We start from the raw sequence: 22,077 nt of genomic DNA on the forward strand, positions 1-22,077 counted from the left end.
TCAATTCTATAGCTGTGGTTAGTGTGGAGTCTTATTTGGGGCCTGGTGAGAGAGAGGAAAATCTAGCCCCAGGACAGGAGTCTGTTCCCTATGTGCTCTTAAGGGAAACTGTGTGGTGCGGAGAGCTGCATCTGGAAATACTGTTTGTATCTTTTTTTGTTTCAAGTGAACATCCCTCACTGGTGTTGGTGGTGAGGATTGAGGTTTCTTGATTACTTGCCCAGAGGAGGGATGTCACAACAGGTTTTCACAAAAATGCTATCAGTTTATCACATAGATTTCTAAGAAGGCTATTCTGAAGGTTTAGTGCAAAAATATTGAGTTTCTAACTTGTTAACTTGCTAAATTTTTAGCCGTTGAGCAGGGTTTGTCTTCTAACTTTGCCATATTTTCATTAGCCTGGCTTAAATTTTTATCTTGCTTTCTTGAAACTCCATGTCATATACTATAGCACATTTATTTTGTTTATTTTTTGAAAAGTGAGTTGATAATGTGAGCATACGGCCACCATTCTAGATAGAATTGCATTCTATATGTACCTTTGTGGTGGTGCCCTAAGATAAATATTCTAAAAATCTCATAGAAAATAATTGAAAATTGCCAGTGTTGAGTGCCTTCATTTCGTTTAGCAAACATTTTGTATTGCAATCCTCCCTCTCCCTACCACGACACCATTGAAGACACAGTACACAATTGGCCCTTTTGTTTCTCCTGTCTTGTGAGCTGTTGGGCATAGTGTGAATGAGACCCAGCTACAGGAGAGCTGCCATCCAAGTGGATTAGGTGGGAGGCTTCTTTTTGGCCAGGAAGTATGGAGTCTGCTGAAATATGGCTTACAATCTTGGTGCTTCTATACACCAGACCTGGCTATAGTGTAAGGCACTACTTAAAAGTACTGATAAATTACCCTTTCGTAAACTACTGTTGCTTATCCTTTGAAAGTTGTCAAACAACATCAAGACTACACCACAGCCTTCCCCAGGATATGCACCCTGACATCTGCCACTTACTGCCATTTCTCTCAAACTGTTGTTCCAGCAAGCCAGGTTGGACTAATAAACCCAGGTCATAGGTGAAGTGTCAGGGGCTTTCTCCCTTCTGTGCCATGGAGCAAAATAAAATATTTATTTTTGAGTAGTTCAGGTATGATGTCCATGGGACAGTGACATATGTACTATGCTTCTGTTGTTGTGTCCTAAAAGATGATACCCCATAGCACCTGTGTAATTAAATTCTGGAATGGAGTTGCGCAGTGGCATTTCAATAGTTGATGTAAATTGTCAAGTATTTGAAAGCCTTTTAATGAAGTCTAGTCTGTAATTGTTAATCATTTTCCTAGCTGAGATTGTGAGTAAGCTTTCCCTTCCCAGTTGGCTTCTCCAGTGTCCAAGTTGCCAATTGATTTTTAGTAATGCAGGTCATAGGGCTTCATCTGTGTACACCATGGAGTTGGTGTTAGTAGTTGAACATTTTATTGCAGTTTTGCAGTTATTGGTTCTCTCTGTACTCTTTCACGTATACAAACTGCAACTTCATAATTGGAGTTTATGAAAATCCCTAATTAGCACCTTATTTGGCATCATTTTGCTGTAGTATTCACTTCAGACTATTATGTTCATTTGTTTTAAAAAAATATTGTTCTACTTTGTACAATCAGATGTTAGAGTAGTCACATGTGGAGATTTATAACTGACATTATTTTCATTCTGTGAGTTATACTGCCATACACCCGTCTACTAATAACTGTCAGCATATGGATTGTAGTCCTTTGTGTATTACATCTTTTATGATGTGAATGACAAGCTGTCACTAGCAGTTAGAATGTTTGTATTTTAAAATAATGACTATAGATGACTATAGATGTGCTATTTTAGTTTGCTACTAGATGGATCCCAGCTAACAGAATATTGATTTTTTCTTTTTATTGTCTGTTTACAGAAGTTTTGCTTGGTGGTTGACTGTAGTATAAAATGTAAATGTTGGTGTTGGCATGCTAACCTGCTCCCCTGTCTACTGCCATTTTTTGATCGAGATTTGGATCTGCTTTTATTTCAATGTTGTTTGTATTAGCTGACTTTCATCTTTTGCTTAAGTTTTGGTCTAGTACCACCACCACTTCTATTGCAAGCATCTACTCCTGCCTTCATAAGTGAGTAAATAATAGTGTTCATTATTTGAACCAGACACAACTGTATTCTAGTAGTTGTTCCATGTTACTGGTTAATTTGGTTGTTAGTAAACCTTTGTGGGATTTTTTCTTTTGTCATTCTTGCTCCTCATCAGTCGATAAAACTCCCCTTGACCCCTTTTATTATTTTAGGCTTTGTCCAGATTTCTTGTGATAAGAGTTTGAGATGTATTATCGTGTTCCATTTATTGATTGTACTTGAAAATGACAAGAGCACATTTGAAAGAGTTTAGTGCTTAATTTGTAGCTGATTGCCTCAGTGCATGATCTGGGCATGTATAAAAAGAGCTGCTGTTTGCCTAAATGCTTGTGATAAAATTACCTTGACATCCTACTGCCTGTCTTGCACTACAGTTTACATCAATTTCTTCAAGGACTTGGGTTGTGATTGCTAATGTGTTCTGCTTGGGTTTGTGTATGTACTGATTAATTTTGGCACATTCATTGTGTATCTGCTTCCTTAAGTATTCTTGTTTGGGCATTCAGAATAAGTTCTGAATGATACATTTTTGCATTGCATTTGAAGGGGTTTATGTTGTCTGAAAGATGATGAATTGAGCTTTACTTGAGTAAAGTGATAAGAACCAATATATATTCTTGACATTTGTGGACAGCAATTTTAAATCCTAACCCTCTTTCTCTGAGTTATGAATTGCTTGAACACTCATCACTAAAGATCCAGGAATAGTAATAGACATTTTAAATGTTTATTTGAACAAAGGTTACTATTTTAGATAAAGTTAATGTTTGTTATAAATTTGAGAAGCTGTTAAAAAGCATTTGCAATGTAAAAAAAAAAAGTTTTTATATTGATGCATAATACATTGGGCGGCCGCAGTGGTTAGCGTTGCCACCTCACAGCAAGAGGTGCTCCAGTTCGATTCTCGGCTGGGGTGCGTTCTGTGCGGAGTCTGAATGTCCTCCCTGTAGTTGCGTGTGTTTCCTCCGGGTGCTCCAGTTTCTTCCACATCCCAAAGACATGCTGTAGGTGGATTGGACACTCTAAATTGGCCCTAGGTGTGAGTGCTTGCGTGCATGTGTGTGCCTTCTATGGAAGGTTGGGCGCCGGGCTGGCAACTCGACACTGTAAAACTCCACTGCCAATCATGAGCGGACAGGTGATCCGCTGTGGTGACCCCTAACCGGGAAAAGCCGAAAGAAGAAGATGATTGATGCATAATACATTACTTCTGTTTTGACTGACTGTAGAATGCAGTTGGAGGTTTTTTATAACATCTCACAACCAGTCAGCCTATTCACCAGGAATGAGGGATGGCCAAGAGAGGTAATCATATAGGCAGCCCTTACGGTAGTTGTAGATTTTTTTTTTCTTCTTGCTGCCAAGTGATAGCCCATGACTTGGGTGTACAGTAGGTATCAATGCTGTTCTGCCACTCACTTCTGCAAGGTGGTGATGTCAACAACACTGGCCCACAAAACCAAAGGGACACTGCACAGTTGTTTCCCTGATCTACTCTACAGAAATCGAGTTGTATTGTGTTGCCCTTGGATACGCACAGCAATCCTTCCTGCCTGGGCCATTAAGTGCCCAGGCCATTACTTAAACTTGAGTTCTCTGGGCCTTTATGTGGATATAATTCCTGTACACAAGTTATACATATTAAAGCAGTGACTTTTGATGCCTTTTTAAACATTTTAGCATTAGTAAGTGGACATTTAATCCAAGAGAAGAATTAGCTTTGCCTCTGCTGAGCTACAAGGCATATTATAGCAGTCTTCCAGGGAAATTTCTAAAGCCTCTGCTGAGCTACAAGGCATATCGCAGTCTTCCAGGGAAAATTCCAAAGTACTGCTTTGGTATTCTTCCCATTGATAAGAAACTGCACTTCAGCAGTGAGCCCTTTGATAAACACAAGACATCTGTGTGAGTAACTTTTACCATAGATGTTCAAACAGGAGATCATTGCTGCCATGTAACTACCTGTCCACTGCATTCCGTATGTTCTAATATGTGCTCCCATTTTAGACTGGAAATTCATTTGTCCCACTAGCCTGTTCTTTTTGCTGTTTGTGTTATGGGGGATTGTTGACACTGCTCTAGCGTTACACCCAAGAGCAGGGGCTAGAAGTGCCTCTGGCAACACACATTTCCAGTTTTCCTCCAAAATGTGACCGTAATGACATGATAGGCTTTTAAGCTGGATGTTGGACTGATGCCTTGGATGAAGGAGCAGCTAAATTCACAAGAGTAGAAGTCAAGACCATAAGGACTTGTATGTCCTTCAGCAGTTTTCCATCACTAAAGAAGTGTGGTACAGTGGTGATCCTCCTGTTCCAACATTAACTTTTACCGTGAGTTTCTTGCACAGCTTTTCCTTCTCTCAAAGCTTTCCCCACCTTTTATTTCCCACCTCCCCTCCCACTTCTTGGTGAGAATCTCTCCCCATTTCAAAGCATTCTTATTTTTAGTAACAACAGATATTGGCTAAGAAAGATTATAACATTAGGCTGCAAGACAGAGTTCAAAGCATTTCCTTCCTTTATGGGAATGCCTCCCATCTCTCTAGAACAGGATGAATTATTGAAGGCATTCTTGGATCACCTGTTTTTTTCTTAGGCAGTATAGAATTTTATAAAAGGAATAAGGGAAGGGATTTTATTACAGGCTTTTGAGTGTTTAGGGCTTAGGTGTCTCTGTAAACATACTGACACAAGGAACACCACTTTCTTGGCACTTTGCAAGGGCAAGTACAGGAAGTTTTCCATCCTGTGACACCACTGATGCTGTGCTTTTCAACCTTTCTTCATCAATGCATCCCAAGGATGGTGGAGTTCATAGGCCTACTTTGCAGAGCTCTGGAGTGCCTTCCTCCCAGAACTCAGATTAACTCTCCTTCTAATCCTGCCAGGAATAAGAAGTGCAAGAGGAAACACTGAGACTCCTCTTCAGAGATATACTCCCCAGATACAGATTGTGAAGAAGGGGACATCTCCGGAGGACACCAACTCTGATAGAATGTTAGGGATTATAAAACCGAGGAGGTCATGGCCCATTGACCCCACTTCTTTAGAAGAAGAGATCTCATAAGAGGCCTATAATTCTTCTTCCTCAGCCTTCTGCATTGTGCCAACCCTGGACAAGCTAGTGGATGTGGAAAGAGACAGATGTGACCAAGTCAGTTCCCTGGAAACTAGATAGTCTGGGGACCCCTAAAGATAGTTGGCATTGGAATATGGGACCTCTAGTGGATTTCATAGTGGTGTCTGCTGCCACCAAGAGGGACTTCCCAAAAGATGCACAGGCTGCCTGTCCTCTGAACAGGGAGTCCAAGGTGATTGTTAGACTTGGGAAGCATGTTTGTGCATCGAGTACATTCTCAGTCAGTCCTGTGAACTATTTTCACTTGACCAGGTTTCAGAGGGAACTAGCAGGAAAAGCTGTGGACAGTGTAAAACAGATACATACAGGTGACCTAAGGACCCAGTTGGAGACCCAGATGGCAAGTATGTCTTCTATATCTTTGTTCACCTTGAGTCTGATTCATAGTGCTATGGATAGAGCAGCTAGAATGGTTGACTTAGGCCTAGCTTTGAAGAGAAAGGCCTGACTTCTTCTAATGGATTTTGTAGACCCACTTCAGGGTGCCCTTCATCAATGCTTCATTTGATGGTTCCTCCATGTTTAGGCAGAATCAAAAACTGCTGCAGTGTGAGCAAGATAGCAAAACACTCTCTGCTGTTGGAGTGAAGTTTTTTGACAAGAAAGATCCTTTTTAAGAATTCTAAGAGATTGTAAGAACTTAGTTTCACAACTCCATGCAGCCCCATGTAAAACAGCAAAATGCAAGTATAGCACCCCCCCACCCCCCAGCAGAGGTGGTCCATATCATCAGAGCTATAGAGAATCCTTTTGAGGCTCTCAACCATTAGCATAGTTAGGGTGGGTTGAAGTGGGCAGTGGCCCCAGGTATTGTGTTATGGGGAGCATTTGGCCAGATCCCGATTACTCTTCAAATCATGCCATCATTTAAATGCCAGTATTACATCTATGGTCAAAACTGAGAGCTTTAATGATTTATGTGTTACCTAACTTATAGCAGTTGCTTGTTACAAGTGTTGCAAGCAATTTGCTGCAGTTTAAAAGAAAAGAGCAGTTTTTGTTTTTAGTAGTTGTACTGTTCATTAATGAAGAAGAACTTTGGGGGGGGGGGGCACTTGATGCAATAATGTCTAGTCACATCTCTGCTTCCAACAGTATGAGTACTGAATAGATGCCTGACTGTCCTGCTCTGGAGGCAGTCGGGGCAGTTGATGTCTTTCCCTCCATTTCCACATATGGTTGGCCATCACGCCAGACAAGTAGATGAAGAACATTCTATTCAGAAGCTGCTATATTTCCTTTTTAAAGATGCTCAAAAGATTGCTTTCCCATCCTGCAGCAGTGCCAGCCCATCAAAGAAGGTCAGCAAGACAGGAAGTCAAATCTGTCCTTCAGAAAAGATTCATCCAAGAGGTCCCAGTGGACCAGAAAGGGTCCAGATTTTACTCCATGTTTTTCTTATTGCCCACAAAAATCAAGACCTAATGCAGCTGAACCAGCATGTGAAGTAGTCATTCTGGATGGTTGTGGTGCAGTCTATCCTGCTGTGTCTGCAAGCAGGTGATTGGATATACCCTCTGGACTTCCAGGATGCATACCTGATAAACATTAAGGAAGTTCCTGTGCTTCCGTGTGGAGCCAGTCATTATCAGTTCAGAACTTGGCCATTAGTACCAACTACTGCCCCCCAGGTGTGTACCAAATGCATGGCCCCATTTGTGGCTCACTTGTGACATCAAGGGGTAAATGTTTTCCCAGAACCTGGCAGTTAGTGCCATTACGGAATTACTTGCATTGTCAAGACAGTACTTACTTTGTCTATCCTTGGGATCATGATCAAACTCCAAGCTTTTACCAATTCAGTTCATTCTGCTAGTTAAACACAGTCAGTCAGAAAGTAAAATTGCCCCCAGATAAGATTACCATATTGAAGGAAGTACAAAGTCTCTTGCAGATGCCAAGACCTACAGCAGCTGTGTTTCTAAGAATGCTGCAACTCATGGCCACTACCATTTAGATAGTTCCATTTGGGAGACTAAACATGAGAATTCTTCATTGGATACTCAGGATACAGTGGGACCAAGCCCTCCAACCTGTGACAAGCACCGTCAAGCTGTCAAGAGTATGCATGCTTAGTCTTTTATGGGTGGGTAAACCTCTTAAACCTTTCAGTGAGGATACTGTTTCTTCATCTGTCCCTCCCTTATTGCCACAGTAATGATGAACATGTCCATTTTGGGGTGAGGGGCATTATCAGAACAGTTCAGTCCAGGGTATGCTGACTGAACTAGAGGCGAGATTCCACATTAGTGTACTGGAGATGAAAGCAGGCATTTCAGGGTGCGATTGCTATCCAGTCATTCAGTATGGTAATGGTCTGATATATAAACAGAGGAACACTATATCTTATCCCCTCTGCAGAGAAGCCATGAGGGTATGGGAATGAGACTTAAATTTGCACCACTTTCTCATGACAAAGTACATACTGGGGACAGCTGTTGTGACTGTGGACAGATTGAGCAGAGAGGTACTGCTATGCATTAGTAGTGTCTCAAGAAGAAAACAACTCGGAGCATTTTTCGTAGGTAGGACATACCTTGTTGCCTTGCCTTTGTTTTATGTACAAACATTCATTGCAGACATTTTTTCAACAATGCCCCTGTAGCAGAGAAGGCTTCAAGAGAGACATTCACCCATGATTTGTCCCCAAGTCTCCTGTATGCATTTTCCCTGTCCCCCTTGTATCCAGATTCTTCTAGAAGGCAAAAGGTGCCAAGGGAATGGCATTGTCATAGCCCCATTCTGGTTTACCTTGTTATGACCTCATCTAAAGAGAAGACTTCTTTGCATCTGTTCAGGTTACATCATCAGGCTGTTCACTCCCTTCATTTGACCACATGGTTAATCCACTTCCAGTAATAATAAGGAATCCATCCTTTCCCACAGAGGTAGTCAAATTACTGTCTGCATCTTGGAAACCATCTACATGAAAGGTATATAAAGTTTTCATTATGGAGATCAGGTTAGCGCACAGACTCTAAATCAGCTTCCCTTTCTGAACTACTTGCCTTTTTGGTCCTTATAATTCAGCTGGGGGAAAGATACTCTTTCGGGAAAGTTTGTCTAGCAACTGTTTCATTCCAGGTTCCTATTATTCTCTCTGTAGCATCTCGTAAGATATGCAAAGCCTTTTTAAAGGAAGTATTCCATACCAGACCATCCTTTATTAGATTTGCTCCCCTAGATCTTAATTTTGTACTGGAGAAATTAACTAAATCCCTCTTTGATCTAGACAATGCTGTTGATTTTAATTTCTTTTTTTCATGGAATGCCATCCTGCTTGTAGCCATTACATCTGCCAGAAGGGTTTCAGAAATGTAGGTATTAACTTCCAAATACCTGTACTTGATTCTGTATCCAGGCAGAGTACAACTTAGAATGAACTTGACCTTTATATGCCTAAGGTGGATAAACCAAACCAATATGAATCAATCCATTCATCTGATGGTATTTTCCCTAACTATGCAAACAAAGGAGAATATTCATTTTTTGCCTAGGTGTACACAACTATGTTTTATCTACATTGCATAAAAGAATTTTAGGAAGGGTGATCAGTTTGTTTCCTTCTCCTCTGTCAACGAAGACCAATCAGTGTCCAAAATTACCCTTACCTAATAGTTATCGGATTGCTTATCTTGCTTTCTTTTCTTCAGAAGGAAAAACTTTGATTGTTAGACCAAAAGTGCACTGTATCAGGGCTCAGGCTGTTTCAACTGCCTTGTTTTTAAATTGATCTTTGGAAGACCTAGCAGCAGCTGCTACGTGGTCAGTCTTGCATTCCTTTGCAAAACATTATAGATTGAGCACTCTGTGTCGGACTCTAGTTTACTTTGGTGCCACCATTCTCAAAGATTTTGTGGTGCAGGCTGCCAAAGGTTAGCTTGGGATTAAGTTATGTGGTTATCTGGTCTTTGGGTACTGAAATAACCTATCTCCTTCCAAATTTTATTCCCAAGGGACCTGTAGGAATCCCCAAGTACTGCTCATATCTTCAAGGCTCCTCTTGTTGCTCAATGACTAGTGTGCATGTACTCTTATTTTTGTCAAAGATTGTGGGCCTTTCCTTACTCATTTTGGAGTATCTTTTCAAAGAAAAGTGTTATGGGATAGTAGAGGAGCCTGGGTTTTCGAGGAGATTTGTTGTGAAAAATGGAAGGCACCAAGGTGACCAATCCATTTGTTCTGGAATCCTGACAGAGACCAGGTAAATCTATCAGTCTAGTAATTATCTTACATTTTCATCAGTTTTTGCCTGCTGCAATACACATTCTTTGACAAGCCACATAAACTGCCTGTAAATTAAAGGTGTGACTGCCTTTGAAGCCTTATATTTTTATAAAGCGTTATAGCTGTTCTTGCATTTAATGGCATAAAAGTGGACTCTAATAAGTTCACTTAACTTTCTGACAGTTTTCCCCCATATAAGTAGGTACACAAGCATTGCACTTTGCTGTGTGTACTGATCAGCTGGTGTTGCAATTGCAGTACTTATTTTTTTATTTTTAAATTAGTGTGTGTTATGAAGTTATTTGATTTTTTTTTAGTTTTTATATGCATTATATATATAGTGTGTTTGTGTCTATGTAAGTGTCCTTCCTTTTCAGTGTTGCAGGTTTCTTTAAACTTGGCATATCCTGCCAAGGATAACCTCACGTCTGGCCAACGTACCATAGCCTTTACACTTTTCTGGCAGTGTATGTCCTACATATAAGGTACGTATGTGATGTAAGGACACCTAATCCTCAGAAGTCCTTGCCACCAGTCTAAATGCTACTTCTGAATTCGCCCTGTACTTCATTCACCAAGCTGGTTCTTCTACATAGGCTTCTAAAGATAAGTGCCACATTGGCATTCCTTCCTTGTCGTTTGCTTTCATGTCATACAGAAGGGGGAAATGTGAGTGTGGGAGGCAGATTCTCCATAAAGACAGACAGGAGAAGTGCTTTTTTTGTTTAGGTACTATGCACGACTATAATCCCGTTTGCTGTCTGTCAGGCTGTATCCCTAAGATGCTCTGCAGCCATTTCTGTTCCCTTTCTATTTATCTGGAAAACCAACACCCAAAGTTACTGACCAAGGGTACCATGGCTGAATCCACCCACACTGAGGTTCATCCACCACTTAAAACACATACTGAACCTGCTGCTGTCCTGCCTCCACTGGACATCATCTTCAGGCTGGATGAAGAACCCAAGGACCGGACAGTGCTGATGCCAGTTCCCCTCTCATGCGAACCAGATGGAGTCTGACACAACACTGCCTATTCTCACATCTGCTCAGGCTGTGCATACGTCTGGTACAGATGTTGAGGGGGGAACCACAGCTGATCATATATGAAGGGCCTCATGGGATTCCCCAGATTTTAGTAAGGGAAGAGGTGCTTGGTGTCCTCATTGAATCCAGGCAGGAGTCTGAACCTTTTATATTTGTCAAGGCAGCTGTTCCTTTAAAAAAAAAAAATAGAAAACCAAATGTGGCTGCTATTGCTAAGGATCCTTACAAAGAGTGATAGGACTTTTCTTCAAGGTCTGTTAAATGCCTTCATGACTCTGAAACCCCCTAGAGGGATTGTCTGTCCCTGCGCCTGCTCCCTTGTCATCCAACCCAACTAAGAGACCTAGGGATTCTGACTCTTCTGATGAACAGTTGGACTCTGGTGAAGAATCCTTAGCATTTTACTCACAAATGCACTCTCCCTTGGCTTTGGAATCTGACAAGAAGATTCTTTGTCCTCTGGCTCTCCTTTTGAGGAATTATCCTATGGGAATATAGTGATTCCCAAGTATAAGAGGTTCAAAAGAGGTATTATGAACTCCTGCAAATGGACTCACCTAGACCTTCAGTAGTCCCTCCAGTCTTAGCTGCCCTGGACAGCTTTACAGAAGCTTTCCAGGCTCCTGACTATCAAGCTCCAGCCCCTAAGAAGCCAGACAGATTTTGTGAAATACTTGAGGATCATAAATACTTGAATACAAGTCTGTCATCTGATCCTACTGCTGTTTCCATATCTACAGATAAGCCATCCAAACTACTGTGCTCTCCAAGCTTATGTCTTCTGACAAGTGCAGCCAATTTATGGAGAAGTGCGGGAAAAGTGTATACTTCTGCTGCCTTGGCATTTAGTGCCATTATTGTCAGACGCACATGACTAGATATGTTCTTGCTCTTCTCTCCTGTTTGGGGGGGGGGGGTCCGACATGTCTGATTTGGACAGTAAGACTTCTGCCCTCTCTTGTCTGAGTTTTGCCTCTCAGGAATCTCACCGTTCCATTAAATGCAGCTGATGCCTCCTATAGGGCAGCTGCATCTGGTTCTGTCATGAGGAAATATTACTGGCTGCACCTGCAGATTTTGTCTGAGGACATTAAAGCCAAACATTTAGACTCTGCATTAGACAACCAGACTCTCTTTATCACTGCTGCTACTGCAGAATTGATTAAAATCTTGCAGGATAAGGGCAAGGTTATGCAGGACCTCAAACACATTTTTGTTCTTCCTATATCTAAGTTCCAGAGGAACTATCCTTTGAAATCTTTTGTCCGCAGGCAGCCTAGAAGTAAGAGGGTTTCTAAGTGGATTTTCCTAGATTAACCCACTCAAAGTTCTAGAAGCCAAAGACCTTCTTTTCCTGATCAATTTTCCCCTGACATCTAGTTTCCCCTCCCCCAGATTTCTCTGTCCCTCAGGCCTACCCATTCCTTCAGTGTTTGGCAACAGTAACCACAGATGTTTGGGTTCTGTCCATCATCCATCACAGTTATTTTTTGGCTTAGAAGTCCCTTCCTCCATTTTCAGGTCTCCCTCAGTCCCCTCCATGCCAGCTTCCTCATTTTCCTCTGATCCTGTGGGATCTGGTGGAACAGGGAACCATATAATCTATTCCCTTGTCTCAACAGGGAACAGGTTTTTATTCCAGAATGTTTCTGGGTCCCAGGAAGGAGGGGATATGGAGGCCCATTCTAGATCTGTCCTATCTCAACAACTTTCTCAAGGTTCCTTCTGGAAGTTATCTTTTCAGACCCTTTCTGCTTTCTTGCTTCCCCAGGCTTTTCTGATTTCCCTGGATTTGAAGGACAGTTACCTCCATATTCCTATTCATCGTATATTCGGGGATTTTTTGTTTTTCTGCTTTTTCCTCTCATTATCAGTTCTCTGCTTTGCCTTTTGGTCTTGCTACAGCACCAAGGGTATTTACCAAATGTCTGGCCTCTGTGGTAGCTTTCTGCAGACTTTAGGGAATCCAAATATTTCCTTATCTGTATGACCTTCTGATTCAAGCCCCCTCTTCGCATTTCCTACTTCAGAATCTTCACTTGCTACACTTCTTCTGCACAATGTGAGATTCACTCTCAGTTTCAAAAAGTCTGTGTTGTCTCACTGTCAGGACCAAGTATTTTCGGGTTGCAGTATTCAGACCATTGCAATGTTGGCTTCTTTTACACCTCCCAAGCTCCTCTCTTTTGCTGCTTATTTCCAGTCTTTTCTTCCTATTGTGGTTCATTTGCAGGGGGATTGCTCTGAGCCCTGGGGTTCATGGCATCCACCATTCCCATGATTTCTTTTGCCAAAACTCCACATGGGGAAATTTAAATGGCATCTCAAGACTGTTCGGTTCCAGTGCTGCCACTCTCATTGGTTCCAGTGCTGCCAGTCTTGAGTTGCCAGTTCTTCCTTTACCCTATCTCAAACTTGAACTCTGCTGATGGATTCCTCAGATCTCCGTAAATCCTGGTCTGCCTTTTCAGGTTCCTGTTCCTACTCAAGAACTGTACACAGATGTTTCCAATCAAGGAACTGGAGCTTCCTCTAGCTACCTGAAAGTTCAGGGCCTTTGGTCCTATCAACAGATGTCAGACCACATCAGTATCGAAGACATGAAAACTCTAATCCTAGCTGTTCAGGTCTTTCACTCCATTTGGGTTCCAGTTCCTTTAAAGGTTTTTTTGGCACATCAACAAGCAAGGGGATACAAAGTCTTACCTTCTTTGCAGGCTGACTGTTCAGGCTTGGGATTTTCCAACCTGCCATCACTTGGCTCTTCAGGTGGTGTACATCCCTTTAGAGTGCAACATGAATGGATGCTTCACAGAGAGGTGTTTCTGCACATTGTCCATTGATTGGGTACTCCTCAAGTAGATCTTTTTGCCTCCCCACTGAGCAGGTAACTTCCTCAGTTCTTTTCCAGAGCTCCAAGTCCACTGGCTTGAAAAGTGGACACCATGTCTTTTTCTTGGAAGGAAATGTTCATGTATGCCTGCCCTCTTTCTCTATTCCCCGGGGTCTTGCTGGTGACTCCTGTTTGGCTCAGACAGCACTGATTCACCCTTATTTTCACCTGGCCAGGGACAATCATCACAAGTTAGAGCACAGGATGGATTTCTCACACAAGACAAAGGGTCTCTCATTCACCTTCACTTTTCTACACTTCAGCTGACACTTTGGGTGATAGGGTTTTTGATTTATTTCTGGCACCGGTTTTCTGAGGACATGCTTTGGATTTTAAAAGAGGCCAGAAAACCCACTGCTAGAAAATCCTATGTGGCTGGAAGAGATTTTTTATTTGGTGTCTCGGGCATAACCAGAACCCTTTTTGTGGGGGTCCTTTCTTGTTTTTGTGACTTGCTTAATACTGGTTTGGCATACTCTTATGGTAAACCTCATTTGTCAGCCATTTCTGCTTGCCTGCCTTTGAGTCTGCCATTGGCTTCTTGTTTTGAAGTCAAACAATTTCCAAAAGGCCACTTTCATATCAGCCCCCCCCCCCCCCAAGAAGGCCTGTTCCTTCTCCTTGGGACCTTAAGTTTGTTCTTGAAAAAATTGACTCTATCCCCTTTTGATCCTGCCTTTTTTCCTTTGCTGCAGCATTGTACTTAGACGTCTGTCTGTATTGTTGGTGGCTCTTATTTCTGCAGGAGAGTTTCTGAACTGCAAGCTCCCATGGCGGTTCCTTCTTTTTTGTTTTTTTTCCCACAATGACATCTCTTCATACTAATCCTTTTATGTCCACGGTAGTTAATGCATCAAACATTACATAGCTCATTTAAGTCCTGCCTTCTTTTAAACCTCATTCCTCCCCTGTATGTGTTGTTCCCACAGTTCACATTTTTTCCTGTGTAGTTTGCTCCTACCCCCTCTAAAGATGTCAGTTCCAGTTGTTTTATCTCTGTCACTAAATATACTACTTCTAGTATAGTTGGTTTGGTTTAGATTTTAATTTCCATTTTCCTGTTTATTGCTTTTTTGGCAACCACCATAATTAGACAAAGCAAGGCCTTATCATGTCTAGGCAGTTCCGATCCTGTGTCATAGCTCAGAAAAATCATCTTCCTTGTCACACCAATCTGCATACCATTCATCTCCATTAATGCATCCTACAGGGAATCATTAAAGTCCACCAACTCACCACACTCCTAAAAAATACATTCCCATTTACCTTTCTTCCCTATCATACCTCTAATATTTGCTGTCTACCTGAGGAAAAATTCTCTGAAGTCTACTTGAGGTATAAAAATGTCTAAACATTTCTAAACAAAAATCCTAAGTCTTAAAATTTGTTGCATATTTGGGAGACGTGCATATATCCTCCCATTGTTTCTTTGTGAATTGCTTATTCAGTCTTCCCAATCCTTTTTAACCTCCTCTGATTGGTTCTTACAGTTATCATACAATATTTCATATGCTGTATTAATTATTCCTTTTTTAATTGCAGCTTCTGTTCTGGATTCTACAAAAACTTTACCAGTGCTGCTCTTTCATTTAGGACCCACCCATTTATTTCTCTTTGCCTATACTCTGATATCAGTCTTTGATTGGGAAGGCAATCTCTAACCTGCAGTCCAAATAAATTCTTGGCATTTCGCATTCTATCATCTTTCTCTCTCTAGTTATTTGATCTGTAACTATGTGGCTGGATAGCAAACAAGTCTAGCCGTGATTAAAAGTAACTGTCTTTACTAAGATGGAATAACAAATAACTAGCTAATCCCTCAATAATCTCTGAGGGGAGTGTGTGCATATGTGTGTATGATATCTAGCCTTGCAGTCTGTTTCTTAACTGACCTGTTTGTTGTAGCATTATATATGTTTGTAGTAAAATGACATTATCTTCGATGTTCACAGGAAGCTTGTGTTTTCATGTTATGGTAACATGCAGTAGCTAATGAGTTCATTAGAGCCCTTTCCTGTTAACCTGTCTAGTTTTATTTATTTACAAATGTCTGCCAATTATTTATTTGTTTTCATGCATTAAGCAGGAATATAAAGCTGTAAAGTCCCATTTTGTGAGTTTCCAAGAAGAAATTCTCTGCATTGTAAAATGAACAATGGGCAGTAGTATGTACAACGGGTTTATATTGAATAATCGAAAATTTAATTCACCGAACGGTATTTACATCGAAAATACCGTTCAGCAAATTCTTAATATTGTGATCGCAGTACAGTGAAGACCATAAAATTTGCCCTTTCCGCACTGTAGTGCAATCTTGGAGTTGGTATATATATAATTAGCAGGGGGATGTGGGGGGTGCAGCCTTTCACAAGAGTGAATTCTCTGAATGGTATTTTCGATGTAAATACCATTCAGTGAATTCAATTTTTGATTATTTAATATAGACCCATGTACACCATTTCTAAGTCCTATTACAGTTCAAGGAAGAAACAAGAGTATTCCAGATGAAATATTTAAGCAGTCTATCATGATTTTTTTTTGTTTTTGCACCCTCACAGGACCTTGCCCAAGGGGTCCACTAATGACACCCAGTCAACCATTTGTTCCTGAGACACAGGAGGCAGGCATTCCTATGATGAACAAAACCCCTACAGCCCATTTTTTTCTGCCTGGGAATCCTAATCAGCTCTTGCATTCCCTGGCAAGAGCTGGTTGGTAGTTGGTGGGCTAGCTTTCTGGTCCTGATAGGTAGCTTATTCCTCTAAGCCTGCTGTTGCTGTCCCCTGAGTGGAAGTGTGCATCCACATGTTGGATTCCTAATTTCTTTTCTGTTGCTAATGACCATGACAGCACAGGCTCAGCTGACTCAAGATCCACCGGGTAACACCCAGTAATCCTACTAGGGGTGTCGCTTATGCTAGACCAGAGCTGTCACCCCCACCCTCCACTGGATGGGCAAGCCAGCAGTGGCTGCTCACTCACATACAGTCCTGTCCATCTCCTACAAGTACAAGACATTAGTTTAGCTTGGGTCACCTGTAATAAAGGTTTTTTTACATTATGTAAAATTTTGTACAGTAAATTAAAGGAAAAACAAACATTGCCGTATTAAGCTTTCAGAAATTATGGAAAGCATTTGTTTGTTTAGCTTGGCATTGTGGAGAATATAAATTCCGTATAAATGAGTAGAAGGTATCTTTTACATTGTGTAGTGTAATTTATCTGCAGCTATTCTCCATATGCTAATGGATGTTTATTAACTATAGTTGTTTTGATTTTTTCCCCTCATTTTTACAGGCAAGCTTGGGACCTGGCAGTAGATATTTGCCTTTCACAGCTTCCAACCATCATCGAAGAAGGTACCGCTTTCAGGGTAAGTTGTGATGAAACACTTGATTGTTGGAATGTGAGATTTGAATATAGCTGTGTGCATAAGGCAACACTGTCTGCACTTCTGTATTGATACACTTTCTGTATTTTTCCTTGCTGCTAAAGCAATTTATTTCCTTTGTAATCTTTATTAGGGTAGGTACTGGTAGCCTAATTAGGCAGCTATGATAGATGGTACTTGCTAAGATTAGCTTGCTGACTTGTGCCCTTCTTCTGTAATATGCTGCCCATGTCTAGATTATCTTTAAACCTGATGAGGTAACATTTTCCCTCAGTCCTAAACCAGTACTGTAAAGAAATAAATGTATGTGCTTTAGATATAACTTTGGATCTTTGCAGCATGGATGTCACATTGTTTTGTTTGTTGCCTGAAAAAAAAAAACTTGCTGCAAGCAGAATGTCATCAGTCCTAGAGACACATTTACAGCAATTTTGGGATCCCATTTTAAACTTGTGGCTTGGAACTGATGTAGTTCACTTTGTGATATTATAACAATGACAGCACCTCTCATGTCGGTTAGATCACTAGAATGTAGAGCAAACTATAGATGCCACTCCAGGTGACATGAACTGCTCATACTGGTATTCAGCTGGTTCTGAAGTAGTATAATGGTAGTGTACTGTGCAGACACCCCCTTATACAGAGCTTTGCATCCACAGTACCCCCATATTTAATATAAAGAAGGCAGTGATTACTACATGTCAGGGGCTAGGATATTCCTCATTGCAGTGACTTTTACTAGTATGTACACCTTTGATACCCCACAATAGGCAATCACAAAATATTGCTACACTCTCTGTTATTTGATAGGCTTCTGAAGTTTGGGGTGAAATTTCTTATATTTATTTTTGCAAGGCATTTGCAGGTAGGTGTTATGAAGGTAAGACATGTGACCTCAATAGTGTGCGAGGAGGTGGCTATTTCTCACATTAAGCTGCAGGTAACTCTTCAGGTGGCACTGGCATTCACCTTCAAACTAGTCAATGGTCTCTTATTTAGTAATGTCCTGTTTGTTTTTTGTTTTTTTATGGGAAGGGGTCTGCAGCATTTTAGGGAGAAGTGTTAGGGCACACTGAATGATGGCAGAGCTTTCTTCTGTTTAGATGTTCCAGTTGATTATTTAAATTTACAGTGGTCCGCTATTTTTTTCCAGTCTTCTGAGTAGGATAATGATTTACTGTAATATTTTCTCTTGATAGTTTTAAAAAAGGTTGCAGCAAAACTTAATTGTTTAGCTTCAGGTAGTGTAAGTCAGGGTGAGGTAGAGTGGATCAGTTTCTCTGTTATGGCTGTGATTAATACCATATTGATACTCTTAAAATGAACACTTTCTTTTTCCTGACACGATGTCTGTGGAATATCTCTTCTACTCCTTTATGCATTCTCCAAGCGAAGAGAATGTAGCTATAAAATCTGATGATACCAGCACTGTAGTGGCTGGCAGTTGGAGCAGAGGGTAAAGGCTGTGAGCTGTAGTCCCTGTAGTACAGGGTTTGATATTCTCAGCCCTCATTTGCCTATTTTGTGAGATTGAGCAGTGCATTTCACTGGACATTACTCCTGGGTTTGCCATGAAAAGGGACTGTGTGGTTAACAAATGGATATTTTGTGTATTGGCAGAACATTGGCATTGTATCATAATCTGTGAACTGTTTTTTTTCTCTTGATGTGGTGAGTGGACCAGAACATCAGTTGCAAGACAGGAATTTTGTTGGTGATCCATCCATAGTTGCTGTTTAAATATTTTACTGCGGAGGGAAACTTGTGATATTTTCTTCATGCTTCCCTAAGTATTTGCAGCTTGAAGATGCAGTTTTTGTTTTGTTCTGGAGACAAAAAGAAGTCTGGTTAGTTTTTGAAGGAATGGCTTTTGGAAAGCAGTGTTTAAACGTGTTGGGTATGGCACTGAGATGGAGTAGGTTCATTAGTTAGGGTCAAATTAAACCTCCACGTCCTGGTAGTAGCAGTGATAAAATATCTGTCCAGTTTTGACTTGCTAACCAGTGATACGTTTTGTGAGATCAGAAAAAAGGCAGAGTTTGACATCTGATCCTATGTTTGTATTTTTAGCAGTGAATGAAAGTGCTGGTACTGTCTTTGCTATGTTGTTTCTTCTTGACATCCCTGTTGATCACAAAATGTTTAAGATGTTGATAATATTGATCACTGCTGCAGTAGCCTTAGCTCTAAGGGTTATACTCTGCCAAGGATTTAACATCTGGCCAGATTCAAAAGCTTCAGGGCACCTTCCATGCACCAAAACTGACAGCTCAAGCTGAGCAGATGAAAAAAGATTTGGGCGCCAAGCCCTTCAGAGCCTCTCTGCCATTGAAGAGAGTGCTCTAATGGGCTTTTAATGATTGATGGTTGTCTTGTGCTGTTGCATTGCTGGGTAGATAAGTTCCACTTGCGGAGAAAAACCTTCCACATTTAAAAAAAAATGTTTTTATTGTACTTTGCTTACCTTCTTGTTGAAGAAAGCTATTTTTAAGGCAGAAGTTTGTGTTTTAGCAGGCTGTTACGAGACTTAACTGTACTTGTAAACGGGTCTGCACATTTTTCCTGTCAGTTTAAAAGTGATTTAAAGTAATTGAAAACCATGTTTTCCTGTGTATAAATTGCATTTATTTTACTTGGGGCTGGTGGCATTTTTATTTTTTTTTTTGTGAAAATGTGACTTCTAGTCTTTGGATTTTTACCAGCTTTTGCTGCTTGTTTTCCAGGGAAAGAGGCATGATTTTGGGCTGTCAGTCCTTCTTCCAGCCACAAAAAGAAAAAGTTAAGCAAACGACCTTTGCCACCACAAGGGGCTAGCAGTTTGCCACAGTTGCAGGTGGGTGACCCTGCTGATGCCATAGCTTGTTCTCAGGCCCTTTACCTTTTACCCCAGGTCCTTCTGGTGTAGCACCTACAGCTACTATGCACTGGGTGTTGGCCACATCCTCTGTGGCTGTTGGGGTCCCATCAGTGGACAAATGTGAGCCACTTTTGTTGGTCCTGGGAGAGAGAGAGCGAGAACAACCGAGGAAGACCTCCTATTTGGTCAGAATGTTGTGTCTGTCTGTAGGGAAGCTGCTTCTGCTATCACCGCCGTTAATAATACTGTTAGTCTCATTTTCCCTTAAAAAAAATGGAAAATTAAACATGCATCTGCCCCGCATATATCCCTCATGCAGGGCTAGTTTACTAGGTCTGTGTCAGGGTTTAATTCAGGCTGTTGATCCTTCTTGCAAGGTGGTTTCTGGTAATAAAAAAAGTAGGATACCTCTTTTCCTGAAGAGATTCAAGATTCTGAATCTGAATAGAAGATGAAGGGACAGTTGCAGGGTTTCCTATTCAGTTTTTGATTTAGACTTAGAGGAGAGCTCCATTTCAGATTTCCCCCTCCGAGGGGGTTCTTTCTCTGAGACTGTTTCCAGAATGTGCTGTTTTTTTCAGTGGGAAAACACTAAGGTTTCTTAGTCCATCAGGAAATGCAAAGAGTTGTTATATAAGGAATTTCCAGAACCTTTACCTCTTCCCCCAGTTCTGATGGATGTGTGTGACACTGCCTGCAATTTTCCTGCGAGTCAGTCTGCTGCTTCTAAAAAGGCAGATAGAATGTATCTATTTTCTCAGTCTTCCCAAACCAGACCTAGCAGCTATAGCTTTAGTTAGTTCCATACTGCTAAAACACTTGGTTAATTCCAATCCTGCTCTTTCTGACAAGGATGGGAAAATTATTGATTAGTGTGGGGGGGAAAGTATATGCCTCTGTAGCTGTGATTTTTAGAATTTTGAATTGTCAGGCTCACATTTTAAAGTTTATTCTGACTAATTGTGAACATATGAGGAATGTTTTGTCTGCAGTTTCTTCTTCTAAGGAAAAACCTGCTTTAAATAATTTCTTCCATTGTTGAAGTCACAATTTATTTTTTATAGTGCTTGTATAACTCAGTTGATTCTTCTAGGGCTATGACTACTGGTACTGTTTGATGAGGTTTACCTGGTTGCATTCCCAGAAACTCTGAGATGATGTGAAAATGGTATTTTAAGATGTTTTTTATGTTTCACTGTTGCAGTCATCACATTTGGGTAGCCCTCGGCCGGCCTGAGTACCAGAGGCTTAGTATTCCTGCGTCGGTTGCTGTCGCTTCAGGTCTGACGTCAGGTCGTCAGTTCTATAAAGTAAGGCAGCCAACGTCATTACATCAGTCTTTCTTGCCATGGAGCCCGAAGCAGAAGCAGTTCGCACAAGTGCCTGCCGGCTGCTACCTGAGTTTCATCTACCGAATTGAAGTTGAAGTCTTCTACTACTGACGACCTGACGTCAGTCCTGAAGTGACAGCAACCAATACAGAAATACTAAGCCTCTGGTATTCAGGCCGGCCGAGGGCTACCCTGGCAGGGATAAACCAAATGTGATGACTGCAACAGTGAATATACTCTAACATCTACATTTATGGTAATTGTACACAACTGTACTTTCTTCTTTAGATGGAGATTTATTATTTGGTTCCTTTGTTGCAGAGGTTATCAGAAACTTTGATGGAAGGGGGTAAGTTGTTACAGGGAATCTTTAAGATGTTTCAGACCTCCTTTTCTAAAATTTTTAAGGGGTTCTCTTACCCCTCATCCAGTTTTGGTCAAAATAAAAATTATAAGTAGTAAACAGTCTCATCAAAATGTAGGTAAAAAATCTTTAAAAAAAAAATGGCATGCGGATTCCAAAAAGAATTTGGGAACACCCTAAATACAAGATAAATCCAACAAGACAGAATGACTATTTAAGAGATCTTTACTGCCTCCCACCCTGGTAGTCCCTTTTTTCCTTCCAAAATGTCTGAATCACCACTTTTCTCTTTGGCAACAGATAATTCAGAAAAATGAGTTCTGAAGATTATTCATCAAGATTACATATGACAGTGGGAGGAAATTCCTTCTCATCCACCTCACCAGACTTTTATTTCCCCCATCCCAGGTTTGGAAAGGTTTTTATTCATGGATGTTTTTAGTGCCACAGAAAGAAGAAAATGCTTGGACACAGATTATTTTCTAAATTTGTTTGAGATAGTGCCCAGGTTCAAAATTGTCACTGTATAACCTGCTACCTCTTCTCCTCATTTAAGTTTCCTGGTATAACAGTAGATTTAAAAATGCTTATCATATCCCTTTTTATCCAGACTTAAGGACTGATATGGTCTTAATTCCCTTTAGGGAAGACATGCAGG

The 22,077-nt window shown here is 40.9% G+C and overlaps 1 protein-coding gene across 1 annotated transcript in view; it reads left to right on the top strand.

The window, feature by feature from the left end:
- RPTOR (regulatory associated protein of MTOR complex 1) overlaps window positions 1-22,077 on the top strand; it is a 5,042,670-nt gene that overhangs the window by 2,045,811 nt on the left and 2,974,782 nt on the right. The window contains exon 10 of the mRNA XM_044068087.1: window positions 16,774-16,849. Within this exon, the coding sequence (XP_043924022.1) occupies window positions 16,774-16,849 (76 nt within the window). The remainder of the gene's footprint in view (window positions 1-16,773; window positions 16,850-22,077) is intronic.

This window comes from Protopterus annectens, chromosome 4.part0 (genome assembly GCF_019279795.1).
Source record: "Protopterus annectens isolate FY-2018-M chromosome 4.part0, PAN1.0, whole genome shotgun sequence".
Classification (NCBI taxonomy): domain Eukaryota; kingdom Metazoa; phylum Chordata; order Ceratodontiformes; family Protopteridae; genus Protopterus; species Protopterus annectens.